Here is a 13728-nt window from a genome sequence, read left to right on the forward strand (position 1 = left end):
TAATAATATCACTTTAATATTGTTTACATATCTTGCATTACTCATCTCATTTGTATTCTGTACAATCTACTGTATCTCAGTCTATTCCGCTCTGACATTGCTCGTTCATATATTTATATATTCAGAATTCCATTCCTTTACTTAGATCTGTGTGTATTAGGTATTTGTTGTGAAATTGTTATATATTACCTGTTAGATATTGTTGCACTGTCAGAACTAGAAGCACAAGCATTTCGCTTCACCCGGAATAACATCTGCTTAACACGTGTATGTGACAAATAAAATTGGATTTGATTTGAATACATGACTAAGTGAAAATGTATCTTAAGTGAAAGTTAGGTTTCGCCATGTAGAGAGTAACATCCTCATTGATATCAAAACATTACTAAGTAAAAATGCTTCTTATTGGAAGTTATAATTCCTTGACTCAGTGAAAATGTAGCTTTCGTGAAAGTTAGGATTCACCTTGTAGAGAGTAACACCCTGCCTGAAGGTATGGGGAGGCAGCAACAGGAGGGTTACGTAAATCCAGCTAAGAGTTACAGGCAGTTTCCAGGAGGTCAGAGGTCACAGATAGGGAGGGCCATGGGCATAGGTTGAGCAGGATTAGTGACACGACCAGGTGGGCTCAACTCAAGCCAGGCACATTATCACTTTTCATTGAACAGCTCATGGTACACAGAAATGTATGAAAAGGGCCTATAGAGCCACCCAATCCTTACACTTAGCGCCCTCGTGGCCACATCTGAGAAGGACATCTGAGCATAGGCCTGCAGTCTGTTATTGGTGTTCGGCCCATCTATGCCATGCCTTCAACACGCAGCCTCCATTTGGTGTGTTTGGGCCCCTATTAATCCATGGCTCTCTTTGAGATTAAAAACAAGTTTGATTTATCACTCACCACTTGCAAAAATTACATGTTTTTACGGCCCTGTTTTTATTGGTCCCCGTTGTGTCTGTAATTCAGAGCGAAGGAGATCGTTAACGAGTTAAACAGCACATTTAATGTTCTGAGGCAATATGGCTGAGTGTTCTAGCTCTATATAATAGCTCTGGTCCAGGGTGTTACCGTTGAAAAGGCTCAGCATCAGCAAGCCACACTTGCTGATAGACATCTATTTTTGGTTCAGATATGGTCTGGTCGGGCCGGACTTGATTTAGCCCAAACATAGACGTCTATAATTGGTTCAGATTTGGTCCGGACTGAACCAAATCTGAACCAGTCATAGACATCTATGTTTCACAAGTTTGGACAGCACAGTACAGTAGAGCACAGCAGAGTGCAGTACATTACAGTATACAGTACAGTAAAGAAAAGTAGAGTATATTAAAGTACAGTACAGTAGAGTACAGTAAAGAAAAGTAACCCACTTTACTCTAATGTACCCTACTCTACTGAACTAAACCGTACTGTAGTCTACTGTATTAAACTCTACTGTCCTGTACTGTACTCTACTGTACCATAATGTGATGTCAAAACTTATGAAACAGACTAGACATCCATGATTAGTTCAGATTTGGATCTGATCCCCACCGACCAAATTTGTCCTTGTTTGTGGGGCGGAGCTTATCAGAATAATTACCACCATGCTTTGCAAGTGTTTAGTTTTTACATTTACTTTTTGGTTATTCAGCAGACGTAACTTACCGTCAGTGCATTCAAACTAAGGTAGATCAACAACAACATATCACAGCCATAGCAAGAAAATAAAAAGATGTAACCATTACTGAGAATTATATTGTAGTTGAAGTGGTCTGTTGCTTTATTCTTTTAGCTGGCTTACTTTGAACATCATTGTGGCCTGTTTCAAAGCTTTTGAAAAGGTTAATATAGGTACATGTGACAGATGGGAGCAATAATAAATATCTGTGTTCAATCTTCAGTTTCCTCTTTCCTATAAGAGGCTTGTAAAATTATTATTGTGACTTAATGTCGACACATATGTGCAGTTAAAATTTGTCTATAGATGTATTTTCAAAGTCTGTAAATTACATATTTTCAACTTCTGGAAAATACGTATTTTCTGCTTTCGTTCAGCACCTAAAATGCACTTGATTTCATCGTCCGGGAAATACGTACAGTGTTTTCAACGTCCTGAAAATATGTATTTTCAACATCCGTAAAATACATATAAAATACATATACAGTCAACAGCTGTAAAATAAATATTCTACCTTTCATTCAGCACCTAAAATCCACCTGACGTCAATGTCTGGAAAAGATGTCTAAAATAAATATTTTCAATGTAATTTTGCTTACTGGGATAGGCCTATTTCATTCATATAGAAAGGGAAATGCTTGGAAGTAGTCTCTTTTCAGAATTTTCTGGTTCACTGATTCACTGGTTCACTCTGTCCCAAATGTCACCCTATTCCCTTTAGTGCACTACTTTTGAGCAGGGCCTACTGTATGAGTAGAATAGGGTGTCATGTGGTATGCAGCAGCAGGACACAGTGTTAACAAGGATGATCCCACAACTCGCCTGGTGCCTTCATGTCTGGTTATGGCGTGTAAACCCAACACTCTGGATGCATTAATATTACCAGTCTCTTTGGTTGTTAACCAACCCACATAAAACATAATGGCCATATAACACGCAAACTTGATATATACACGCAGACTTGAGGCTTCTGCTGATGTCCATCAGTACTATTAGTTGACTCATTCTAATCTTACACTTCACTTATTTTTTTAAAATCTCCCATCAACCCAGTCTATCATTAATGATGTACTATATATACAAATTAGCACAATGTTTTTATGTACTAATAACACAGACTCTTGGCGCATCGAACTCCAATGCCACGACCATTCTGAATCTCCCATCATTATTGTTGCCACGGTGTGCTAATCAGAACTACAATTCCCACAATGCACTACAACAACCGGAACCAGGAAAAACATCTAGTTAGTTACACGTGCGCCTCTTCATCGGCTTCAAACAAACGTATCATACCAAAAGCTTCAGGTAAATGCAACTTGCAATAAACATTTAATCTAACATTGTCACTTAGTGTCGGTAAATTTGGCAGGTACATGCATTACATAGTGATAATACAATATCTTTGAAACTCATTCTCGCAACCTAGCTAGCTAACGGGTAATTCAGCTCTCACCATCAAATTAGTCTACACCGACTAATGCTGCGTTCAAAACAACTATGAAATCTCCGACTTCCGAGCGTTCAAGACTACTGGGAAATCGGAAAAAACGAGAGACAACTGGGGAAAACCTTTTGAACGGCCGACTTTCCGACCTGAAGATCACTGAGTCAAAATTGTATGTCGTATTTTTCCGAGTTGTCTTGAACGCACCAATAACATCGATATAGACATTTTTAAAATAATTTAACCAAGACATACCCCAAATTGTTTCCAATGGGAAGAAATGAGTCAGTGGGCCGAACTGGAGAAGGCTCCTATTGGCGCATTTTTCCGTTAGAGAACACCTACTATGTGGGTGCATGTGTGCAATAACACAATTCGCATTTGCGCTCCTTTTAAATAACGCGATTTTAAAACGTTTACAAAGGTATAACGTTTACAAAACTTAGTCCACTCTGTTCATAGCATATTTTAGTTTTGGGGACAGAAAACTGTATTGGGATCAAATGTTTAATCGATGGTAGTGAGTGGAAACGCCAAGCGGTGAAATATGTCTCATTGTTCTATTTGTGGTATAGAGCTCACCAGTTTGTAGTCCTAATTACTTCTGGATTCTTCAGCCCTATGGGAAAAATGTAATTAAATTGTTGCGTGTTGTTTATATTTTTGTTCAGTGTAGGTTATGCCCCACAGCTACTTAAATAGGTCTATGAACCACAGCATCGTGCTTTGCAGTTTATGAAAGTGAACGTTGTTTATGAGTGTATAATGGTCATCAGGCATCGTAAATGGCACCCAGAAAATGTACTTTTCTTAGCCTAATCCTTTTGTTGTTCCACACTTTCACATGACTGCAGGCGTTTGGTGCAGTTAAAAACACTGCTTGTTAAAATGTCGAACATATGTGAAAATACTGTCATGAATTTTTAACAGCTTCATGAAATGTTACAAACTTCTGTTGAACCCAGTCATTGGTGTGTTCCCTAAAAACACATTTATGCCAATGGCCAGTGGTCTCAGAATTATGGCCACCCAAGGCACTGTTTGGGTTCATTTAGTGCAGTTGTTATTTATTCCTATGACCGTCCAATAACCCCTTGACCTCTACCCATTGTCTGAAGTCTATCCTGTCTCAGAGTTCCAGCACTTTGTAACAACCTTAGGATGACAAACACTTACCTAATAGTTCTGTGTCCATCGCTGTCCCCTGCCTGACATCCTGTGTGTGTAAGTCAGTGGGCCAGATGTCCTTTCCCACCCCGTTGTACTCCCATGCGGGCCGCGGGCCTTTCACTGACGTGTACGAGCCAGCCGAGGACTCCTTCCTCTTGATAGATGCCCTTGAGCAGGATGCTGACAGACTGAAGAAAATTAGGTGAGCAGCTTGTCACAATACCTGGGTTGTGTTCATTAGTGCTTACATAGCAAAACATTTTGCAACAAAAACTAGAGTTTCTTATTGTTCAGGTAGTCCCGTCCCGTTTTGATCCGTTTGGTATCTAGTGAAAATGACCCTTGGTTGTGTTCATTAGGCACCAAACAGAAGAAAACAGACTGAAAAGAGAGGAGCTCCCTGGACTGGTCCAATAAGAATTTTTGCTTTCTGTTGCCAAACTTCTTTAAAGGTTTTCTGTTGCGAGCCCTAATGAACACCTGTTACTGGTCAACAATACAGTTATTGACCTTTGACCCTCTTCTCCAGCCCCTCTGTGTGTCTAGAGGTGGGCAGTGGCTCTGGGGTGGTGTCCGCCTTTCTGGCATCCGTGATCGGACCTACAGCTCTATACCTGTGAGTAGGGGTGTGTGTGAGAGAGAGACTGACTGTCTGTGTTTGTTAGGATGTGCTTTAGTAACATGCCTATATCTGTGTTTAGGACGTTTTATAAAAATAACTGCCTAGAGGGCTTGTGACTCGTATGTGTGTTTTAACTGATGTGTTTGACTTGTTGTGTGTGTGTGTGTCCTCCCCAGCTGTACCGACGTGAACCCCGCAGCAGCCCAATGCACTCTGGAGACGTCTCGCTGTAACGCCGTTAGTCTGCAGCCTATCATCACTGACTTGGTGAGACACACACACGAGGGATATGCATCTTTCTCTTTCAAGATTATTCGATACGTTGCTAGATACATGGGATACGATACAGGAATGATATGTTTTGGTTTGAAGCGATTTGGTTTGAATCCATTCACCCTAACAATTGTCCTCAAAGCGGCATGGCGGGCTGTCTAGCTCCCGCCTATCCTTTCTTTGGATTGGTGGATGCATCTCCTTATTGTAATCAGTTTTTGAATATTCTATGAGGGTTGTTGAAGTCAACCATCTGTATTCAATGGAGAGAGAGATGCTATGAATTCATGTCATGAATATGCATAGCCATCTTGAGACAACTCCGATATAAAGTGTTCTAAAAAGTGTTCTTTCTCAAAGTTGCCAGGATTTCACGCGACCTACTTATTATCAATACACTCGTAACAACTTAAGCATTGCGAAACTTCGATTCGATCAAATAAGCCATATATTTTTGGGTTGACCAAATTTGACACTCATTGACCCCCGTACAAAAACTCTGTGCATGGTGGGTGAAACAACAAAAAAACACCACCTGCTGGAGGGAGACAGATTTTCCACTGAGTTGGACCTCTTCATCTCCGATGTCGGTGCCTGAGCTGAGCCATAAGGGAAACTGGACATCTACCACCCCACTATCAGACAAAGGGGGGGCAAGGTTAGCTTTTTCTGTTTTTGTTTCAACTGCTAGGGAAGGGAAGACAATGTTCCTACTAGTCAGACTCAATCTCATGGGCACAGACATGACTCTAGTCATGTAACCACAGTAACCTCGTAGCCCTTAAAGGGGCAGGTGAAAATTTGTCTAATCTGTGATGTTTTGGTTTAAAGACTCGGGTCACAAAAAAATGCAATGAAATTAAACAATATACCACATTACTTCTTACTAGTAAAACATTTTGTTTTTAGAAACATTACAAAGCAGGCTCATCAGTGTAATTTGTCTGCAAATTTTTATTTTATTTTGGTTGGTAAAAAAAAATCTGAGAGTGACTGGTAGATTTTTAAATCTACCTGTCACAGTTGCTGGTGGACCAACATGTATATTTTAGGCCCTGGGCCTACTGCTGCTGACGATGTTGAGTCTCATAGCAAAGGGTCTGAATAGTTATGAAACTAAGGTATGTTACAAATTAGCAAAAATGTCTAAACCTGTTTCTCCCTTTGTCATTATGGGGTATTGTGTGTAGATTGACGAAAACATTTTATTTAATCCATTTTAGAATAATGTTGTAATGTAACAAAATGTGGAAAAGGGAAAGTGGTCTGGACTGTACACTGATTGTTAAAAGCAAAACTATCTATAAACTATTGCTGATGGAGGACCTGAACAATGAAAAATAAAATATCATGTAGCCTAAGCCCCGATCAGCAGGTAGGCTATATGTCCAGATCAGCAGGTAGGCTATATGTCCAGATGAGTCGTGTCTCCGGCGGTTGTTTAGGCTACCTTATTCCGGTAAAACAATTTTGAACAGCGCATTTGATAACCAATGTAATTTACTTTATTATTGTTGTCACTCAACTAATAAAGCCTGATATTGCGCAAGCTATTTTCCAAACATTAGAATGCTGAAGGTGATGCGCATCCTGCCTCTCGTTGGACAGCGCATGAAGCAGCACACAATGTGCAGTTTGACTAGGCTACTCGTATTGCCTGTTGTTCGCCATGCAAAAATAACTTGAGGATCAATAACTGTCGACACAGTTACATGCTTTGTTCCACACTGAAAGAGAGGACGAGAGGTGTTTTCAGAAGGTAAAAATAAAGTAATATGAGCAAAGAAACAAGTTAACCGGCATTCTGACCGATGCAGACCGATGCACTCTCATCTTAAACATTTGATCCAGGCACACACAGGTCTGATGAGAAAGACCCACACACCTCCTCTCCATTTGTTCACCCCAACTTCACATCTGTCCTTCTCCGTTTTAGGTGGACTCTCTCTTGCCAAGGTTGTGTGGAAAAGTGGACGTTCTTTTATTCAACCCTCCTTATGTCGTCACGCCATCAGAAGAGGTAGAAAACTAAACTAGTGTTTGGTTGTTCTCCATACCACAGTGACGGAATTGTGTTTTATAGTGTGTGTGTATGTTTTTGTCAGGTGGGTAGCCAGGGCATTGAGGCAGCCTGGGCTGGTGGGAGGTGGGGCCGAGAGGTGATGGACAGGTTCTTCCCGCTGCTTCCAAAGCTACTGTCCAATCAGGGGTTGTTTTACCTGGTCACTGTGGCAGAGAACAATCCAGGTGAGCCTCCCACTTCCATTCTCTTTTGACTTCTTGGTTTATATTTACTCAGTCTACATTGATCAATTACATACGGCCTGATGTTATTTGGCACTGATGCATTTTTTACTATCTTTGTGAAAAGAGCCGTCTACCCTGTATAGCATGTTTAGGTCCAGGGTTAGAATACCACTCCTTGGAATGTTTTGTCATTTGTGCAGAGTGAGTGAGTGACACTGACTTGAAGAATGTAGGTGGGATCATTAACATTAATTACCACAACCCTGGTCTTTGCAACAACAAAAAAGACAGTTCCTCCCTGATTCAGTTCGTTTCCTTCCATTTGATACCTAATGAACACTACCCTACTGTAACCTCTTTCTTCCACCAGAGGAGATCACCATTCTGCTGAGGAAGTTTGGCCTGCAGGGAGCGCCTTGTCTGTCCCGACGAACTGGTCCAGAGAGCCTGTCTGTTCTGCGCTTCCACAGAACAACGTGATCCTCCCTGTCCCACAGAGGAGACCATGAACCTGCTGCTCCGACCACAGCGGTTTCAGCTTCATCTCAACAACCATGAGTGATCACCTGAACTTTAACATAAATTGAGTGAAAGCCATCGTGGGTTCATGGGAGCATTGATCAAATAAGTGACCATGTCTCAAGACTTTAACCCAATGCACTATACAAAGGCTAACAGGTTGTCCATGCTAATGAGTGTTCAAGTCTCCTTGAACCGGTTTGTATTGGGAGAGGATCCAGTCAGTGTCAGTATTGAAGACATGTTGTACAGGTAGAATTGACATGCAGACTACACCGGGCACGCGCATGTTGATTCTATTTATCCACACCAGACCCCATACGGAGACGCAGGTTAAAATATCTAAATGAACTCTGAACCAACTATATTAATTTGGGGACAGGTCGAAACATTCATGGACATTTAGCTACCTTGCTATTGCTAGCTGATTTGTCCTGGGATGAAATTAAACATTGGGTTGTTATTTTACCTGAAAAGCACAAGGTCCTTTTTTTCCCTGGATCTCAGAATGAGATGGTCCCCCCCTTTGCTGCTATAACAGCCTCCACTCTTCTGGGAAGGATTTCCACAAGATGTTGGAACATTGCTGCAGTCTCATTGAGTCACCCATTGAGTCACACACAATTGTGTGTTCTCTACACAATTAATCCAGATAAAAGGGGAAACCTAGTTAGTTAAGTAATCTCTCCTCCTTCAGTCTTCTGTGGACTTTATATGGTGGTTGGCTGCCAACTTTAAGGTGCATTACCACCACCAACTGGACTGGAATGTGGACCTCAGTTCAGCTTTCACTCACCCACATGGGTATATGCTCCTAAAAACCAATGAGGACATGGAAGAGGTGAGACTTGCAGCGCGTCATATGTCAAAAATAGTTATAATAGTTATTTTAGCGCCTAGCTGCGCAGACACTCGTGAACAGTTTGGATGAAATTATTGATTAACGTGTACATTTATTTTGGAACGCAAGCGGTGTGGTCAGCAAGTGACTGACCCAAAGATTGTCTTTGGACTCATTTCATTTTAGGGCTTGATTCAATCCATGATGCTTAAGATCTGCGATATACCGCAGTTCAAATGTAGAGATCATTTCCGATTGAGGCAACATGCAGCGTTTACTGTGAGTGGACATCGCCTTTAAATTTCATATTCAGCGCTACGGATTGAAACGAGCCTTTAGTTTATTGCAACATTGTGGTTTCCACAATCCTACCTGGGATGCCAACTGCAGTTTTAAAGGTATAATTTGGTATTTTCTGCTTTTTTGGATGGAGGGGAGACGGGTGAATGAGTTCTGCTGAAATAGCAATGGATTCGAACACATGCTGCAACGGAGGCAGCAGTTTAGACCAAAGATTGTTCACTCAGGCTGCTTACCATTCGGAGAAAAGTGTTCCCGTCCACTTAACAGTGTGGCTCTCCCATAGACAATGCAGTAGCATCTGGATCTGGTCTGCTTAGTTTCACTTCAATTTTTAAAAAAGTGGGGTGTCTTGCTTCCTCTTCAGTCTCTGGTTAAGACCACCTTAGGCCACTCCAACCGCAGTTTTGTGGATATGAAAGTTGTAAGTAAAAAGTTGTTTAAAATAGATGTGAACAACTGTTTATCAAGGTATGACATTTGTTTATGTAGTTAAATATCCCCTGCATTACTCATAGTGTAACATGATGTTCAGATGTTATGAACATACTTCGTTTGAGCAGAGTTGAAATTGGCAGGGTTTATGGTGAATGTGATCTCTACGAACGTTGGAGTAATTGCCTTTAGTCGACAGTAACATTGAAGGTTACCTTTATTTTGATAAAGGGCACCAACAACATTCAAACGTGGCCTAGGCACTGGGATAGGGAATAGTCCACAGTGCCAACAGGGGGGGGGGCAATGTCAATGCTGCACATTATTAAAGCTGCTCAGTCAATTAGAACGTGATTAGATGTAATTCGTTTGGAAGGTTGGAAAACAAAAAGGTCGCAACCAGGAGTTGAACTGGGGACCTTGCGGGTTGCGTGTAATGATTTTTCAAACTAATTTTCATTGGGAAGGTGTATAAAGCAAAACGCAGAATCCTACTCCACGTGCTCGTTGAACATCTCATTCCAAAATCATAGGCATTAATATGGAGATGGTCCCCCCCTTTGCTGCTATAACAGCCTCCACTCTTCTGGGAAGGATTTCCACTAGATGTTGGAACATTGCTGCAGTCTCATTTAGCCACGAGCATTAGTGAGGTCGGGCACTGATGTTGGGCAATTAGGCCTGAACCGCAGTCGGTGTTCCAATTCATCCCTAAGGTGTTCGATGGCGTTGAGGTCAGGGCTCTGTGCAAGCCAGTCAAGTTCTTCCACAACGATCTTGACAAATCATTTCATACCAGTCATCCAACAGATTCCCATTCAGAGCGACACACAGAAGCATCCAGGGTCAATGCCCTGCTCAAAGGCACATTGACAGATCTACCACCAGGCCAAAAAACTTTAACCCGAACCCTCCAAGATCCCTCCACAGTTCCCCAATAGCTGTCCCTGAACCATTCAAGACCCCCCCAAGAAGAAAAATAAAATGAATTCCATTCCCCCAAGAACCAGCCCCAATGCATCAACCATCATGGACTAGAGAAAAAAGGAAAAGACAGGAGAAAACAGCAAAACAAACATTTTAAACAAAGGACATCAAGGACAACTAAAATCATAACAGCAATGCTAACTATATGTTTGTGTGCATGTCTGGCACTATTACATGTGTGTTCTTGTGTGTGTTTATTTGAATGAGTGCACGGCCTCAGCCTCAGGCAAACCGGCATTAGCTGTAAAAACACTGCCCCTCAGTGTCAGTAAAATGTACTTTTTATGTTTAGACTTAAAAAAATACATTTATCTCCCATACAGCAACTCCACTCCCACTTGCCTCCAATTCCACATTCCAACCCATCCCATTGATCTCTGCTGGCCACCCACATCTTTCAACTATTCTGTGATGTTTAATGTACAATTTCAATCTAATTGAATAGAATCCACAGATTGCGATTTGAAGATAAATATTGTTACTAAGAGTATTAGTAATTGACTGACCCGGTCTCTCCAGATCTAACAGTACTATTTCTAGGGTCAATTTTAGATCAATGCTATGCATTTTCAGCCATTCCTGGACCGGAGACCAGAAACAGGCTACCTGAGGGCAATACCAAAATAGTCTATTGATTCTGTATCCTCAAAACAAAATCTGCAGTGTCGATGATTTTATGCCACAAGAATTCTATATAATAATTTTTGCTGAAAAGCACGAAGTCTTGAATCTTGCGTTGTTTTAGATATCAACTCCCGCTGCCACCTGCCTCCATTTTTGGGGTAATGCTGTAATCAATTGGTTGTACTCTTGGATTGAGCAGACCTTCCCATACAATTCTGATAACTCCACCATTCCAATTTACATGATCATTTAAGAACAAAATACCCTTTTCAAACATCTTTCCCATAAATACAGGTATTTTATCAACCAGCACATTTGAGTTCAGCCATAATATTTGTTCCATCTTTTCAGTGGGATGAAATTGAAGTCAGCTCTGCAATGCTTGTTTGAAAAAAAGTATAATTCTCAATTAATTGAAAATGAGACATGGCAATAAGGCCATTTTGAAACAATGGATGAGCTTTTCTTAGTAATCTACTTGAACCATTTAGGGTACAAATAAAACTTTGAATGAGTGAAGCTTTTAGAGGTTTAGTGCTTTTATATTTAAATATTCTCAACCCACCCAATTCATATTCATTATATGGATTCTGGTTTAGCATCCCAGATAAAGCAACATTTTTGGCGCATGTGATTTGAAAAGCGAACCATCAGGAGTAGGTAGCGCCATAAGTGAGTAAACTGGGATATGACTAAGGATGTTAATCTGGGCAATTTTTCCATAAATAGACAGGTTTGTAGGATGTCATCTATTTTTACAAGTTTTCTATTGAAATTCATTGTGGAGAGCTTATTTATATTTTTTGTGATATGAATACTGAGAATGTCTACTTCACCATCAGCCCATTTTATATGTAAACTGCAGGGTAATGTAAAAGTTGTATATTTTTAAAGATCCAATACATAATATTGTACCCATCATAATTAGGTTTTAATCCAGAGAGAACAGAAATGTTATCTATATCTTCAATGAGACATTGCAAGGATCTAGCTTGTGGACTTTATATAAAACTTGAGTCATCGGCACATGGACATCTTTGTTTTTAAGCCTTGGATTTCTAATCCTCTAATGTTGTTATTGAGTCGGATTTTAATAGCTAGCATTTGAATGAACAGTTCTTGTGCTAACGCTGCTTCGAGGCAGTTTGGAACTCGGTAGTGGGTGCTGCGACAGAGCAGACGATTATGCACTACAGCGGTCCCGTTCTGTGAGCTTGTGTGGCCTACCACATGGCAGCTGAGCCATTGTTGCTCCTTGATGTTTCCACTTCACAACTGCATGTACAGTGGAAGGGGGCAGCTCTACCCGGATAAAGCACTAAATTAACTTCAATTAGGGCTAAATACGGCTGCTAGAATCCTGACTAGAACCCCAAAATTTGATCATATTACTCCAGTGCTAGCCTCCCTACACTGGCTTCCTGTCAAGGCAAGGGATTACATGGGCTTGCTCCTACCTAGCTCTCTGATTTGGTCCTGCCGTACATGCCTACACGTACGCTACGGTCACAAGACGCAGGCCTCCTAATTGTCCCTAGAATTTCTAAGCAAACAGCTGGAGGCAGGGCTTTCTCCAATAGAGCTCAATTTTTATGGAATGGTCTGCCTACCCATGTAAGAGACGCAAACTCGGTCTCAACCTTTAAGTCTTTACTGAAGACTCATCTCTTCAGTGGGTCATATGATTGAGTGTAGTCTGGCCCAGGAGTGGGAAGGTGAACGGAAAGACTCTGGAGCAACGAACCGCCCTTGCTGTCTCTGCCTGGCCGGTTCCCCTCTTTCCACTGGGATTCTCTGCCTCTAACCCTATTACAAGTCACTGGCTTTACTGGGGCTCTTTCATACCGTCCCAGGGAGGGGTGCGTCACTTGAGTGGGTTGAGTCACCGATGTGATCTTCCTGTCTGGGTTGGCGCCCCCCCACCCCTTGGGTTGTGCCGTGGCGGAGATCTTTGTGGGCTATACTCAGCCTTGTCTCAGGATGATAAGTTGGTGGTTGAAGATATCCCTCTAGTGGTGTGGGGGCTGTGCTTTGGCAAAGTGGGTGGGGTTATATCGGCCCTGTCCGGGGGTGTCCTCGGATGGGGCCACAGTGTCTCCTGATCCCTCCTGTCTCAGCCTCCAGTATTTATGCTGCAGTAGTTTGTGTCGGGGGGCTAGGGTCAGTTTGTTATATCTGGAGTACTTCTCTCCTATTCGGTGTCCTGTGTGAATTTAAGTGTGCTCTCTCTAATTCTCTCTTTCGGAGGACCTGAGCCCTAGGACCATGCCTCAGGACTACCTGACATGACTCCTTGCTGTCCCCAGTCCACCTGGCCGTGCTGCTGCTCCAGTTTCAACTGTTCTGCCTTATTATTATTGGACCATGCTGGTCATTTATGAACATTTGAACATCTTGGCCATGTTCTGTTATAATCTCCACCCGGCCCAGCCAGAAGAGGACTGGCCACCCCACATAGCCTGGTTCCTCTCTAGGTTTCTTCCTAGGTTTTGGCCTTTCTAGGGAGTTTTTCCTAGCCACCGTGCTTCTACACCTGCATTGCTTGCTGTTTGGGGTTTTAGGCTGTGTTTCTGTACAGCACTTTGAGAAATCAGCTGATGTA

At 41.8% G+C, this 13728-nt stretch overlaps 1 protein-coding gene across 3 annotated transcripts; it reads left to right on the plus strand.

Moving 5' to 3' along the window:
• The first annotated feature begins 2876 nt into the window (after positions 1–2876).
• On the plus strand, positions 2877–11645 carry LOC139413127 (N-6 adenine-specific DNA methyltransferase 1). Of its 3 annotated transcripts, none has more exons than XM_071160209.1 (7): positions 2877–2969; positions 4338–4480; positions 4808–4894; positions 5077–5167; positions 7110–7193; positions 7279–7420; positions 7791–10500. In XM_071160209.1, exons 2-7 carry the CDS (start codon positions 4350–4352, stop codon positions 7898–7900), a joined length of 645 nt encoding a protein of 214 aa, XP_071016310.1. In that variant the 5' UTR covers positions 2877–2969; positions 4338–4349; the 3' UTR covers positions 7901–10500. The 3 variants fall into 3 exon arrangements, with proteins under 3 accessions (XP_071016310.1, XP_071016309.1, XP_071016308.1); XM_071160208.1 differs by having other exon boundaries at positions 2883–2969; positions 4342–4480; positions 7791–11645; XM_071160207.1 differs by lacking the exon at positions 2877–2969 and having other exon boundaries at positions 4307–4480.
• The last annotated feature ends 2083 nt before the right edge of the window (positions 11646–13728 follow it).

The sequence above is a fragment of the Oncorhynchus clarkii genome, chromosome 7, assembly GCF_045791955.1.
Source record: "Oncorhynchus clarkii lewisi isolate Uvic-CL-2024 chromosome 7, UVic_Ocla_1.0, whole genome shotgun sequence".
Classification (NCBI taxonomy): domain Eukaryota; kingdom Metazoa; phylum Chordata; class Actinopteri; order Salmoniformes; family Salmonidae; genus Oncorhynchus; species Oncorhynchus clarkii.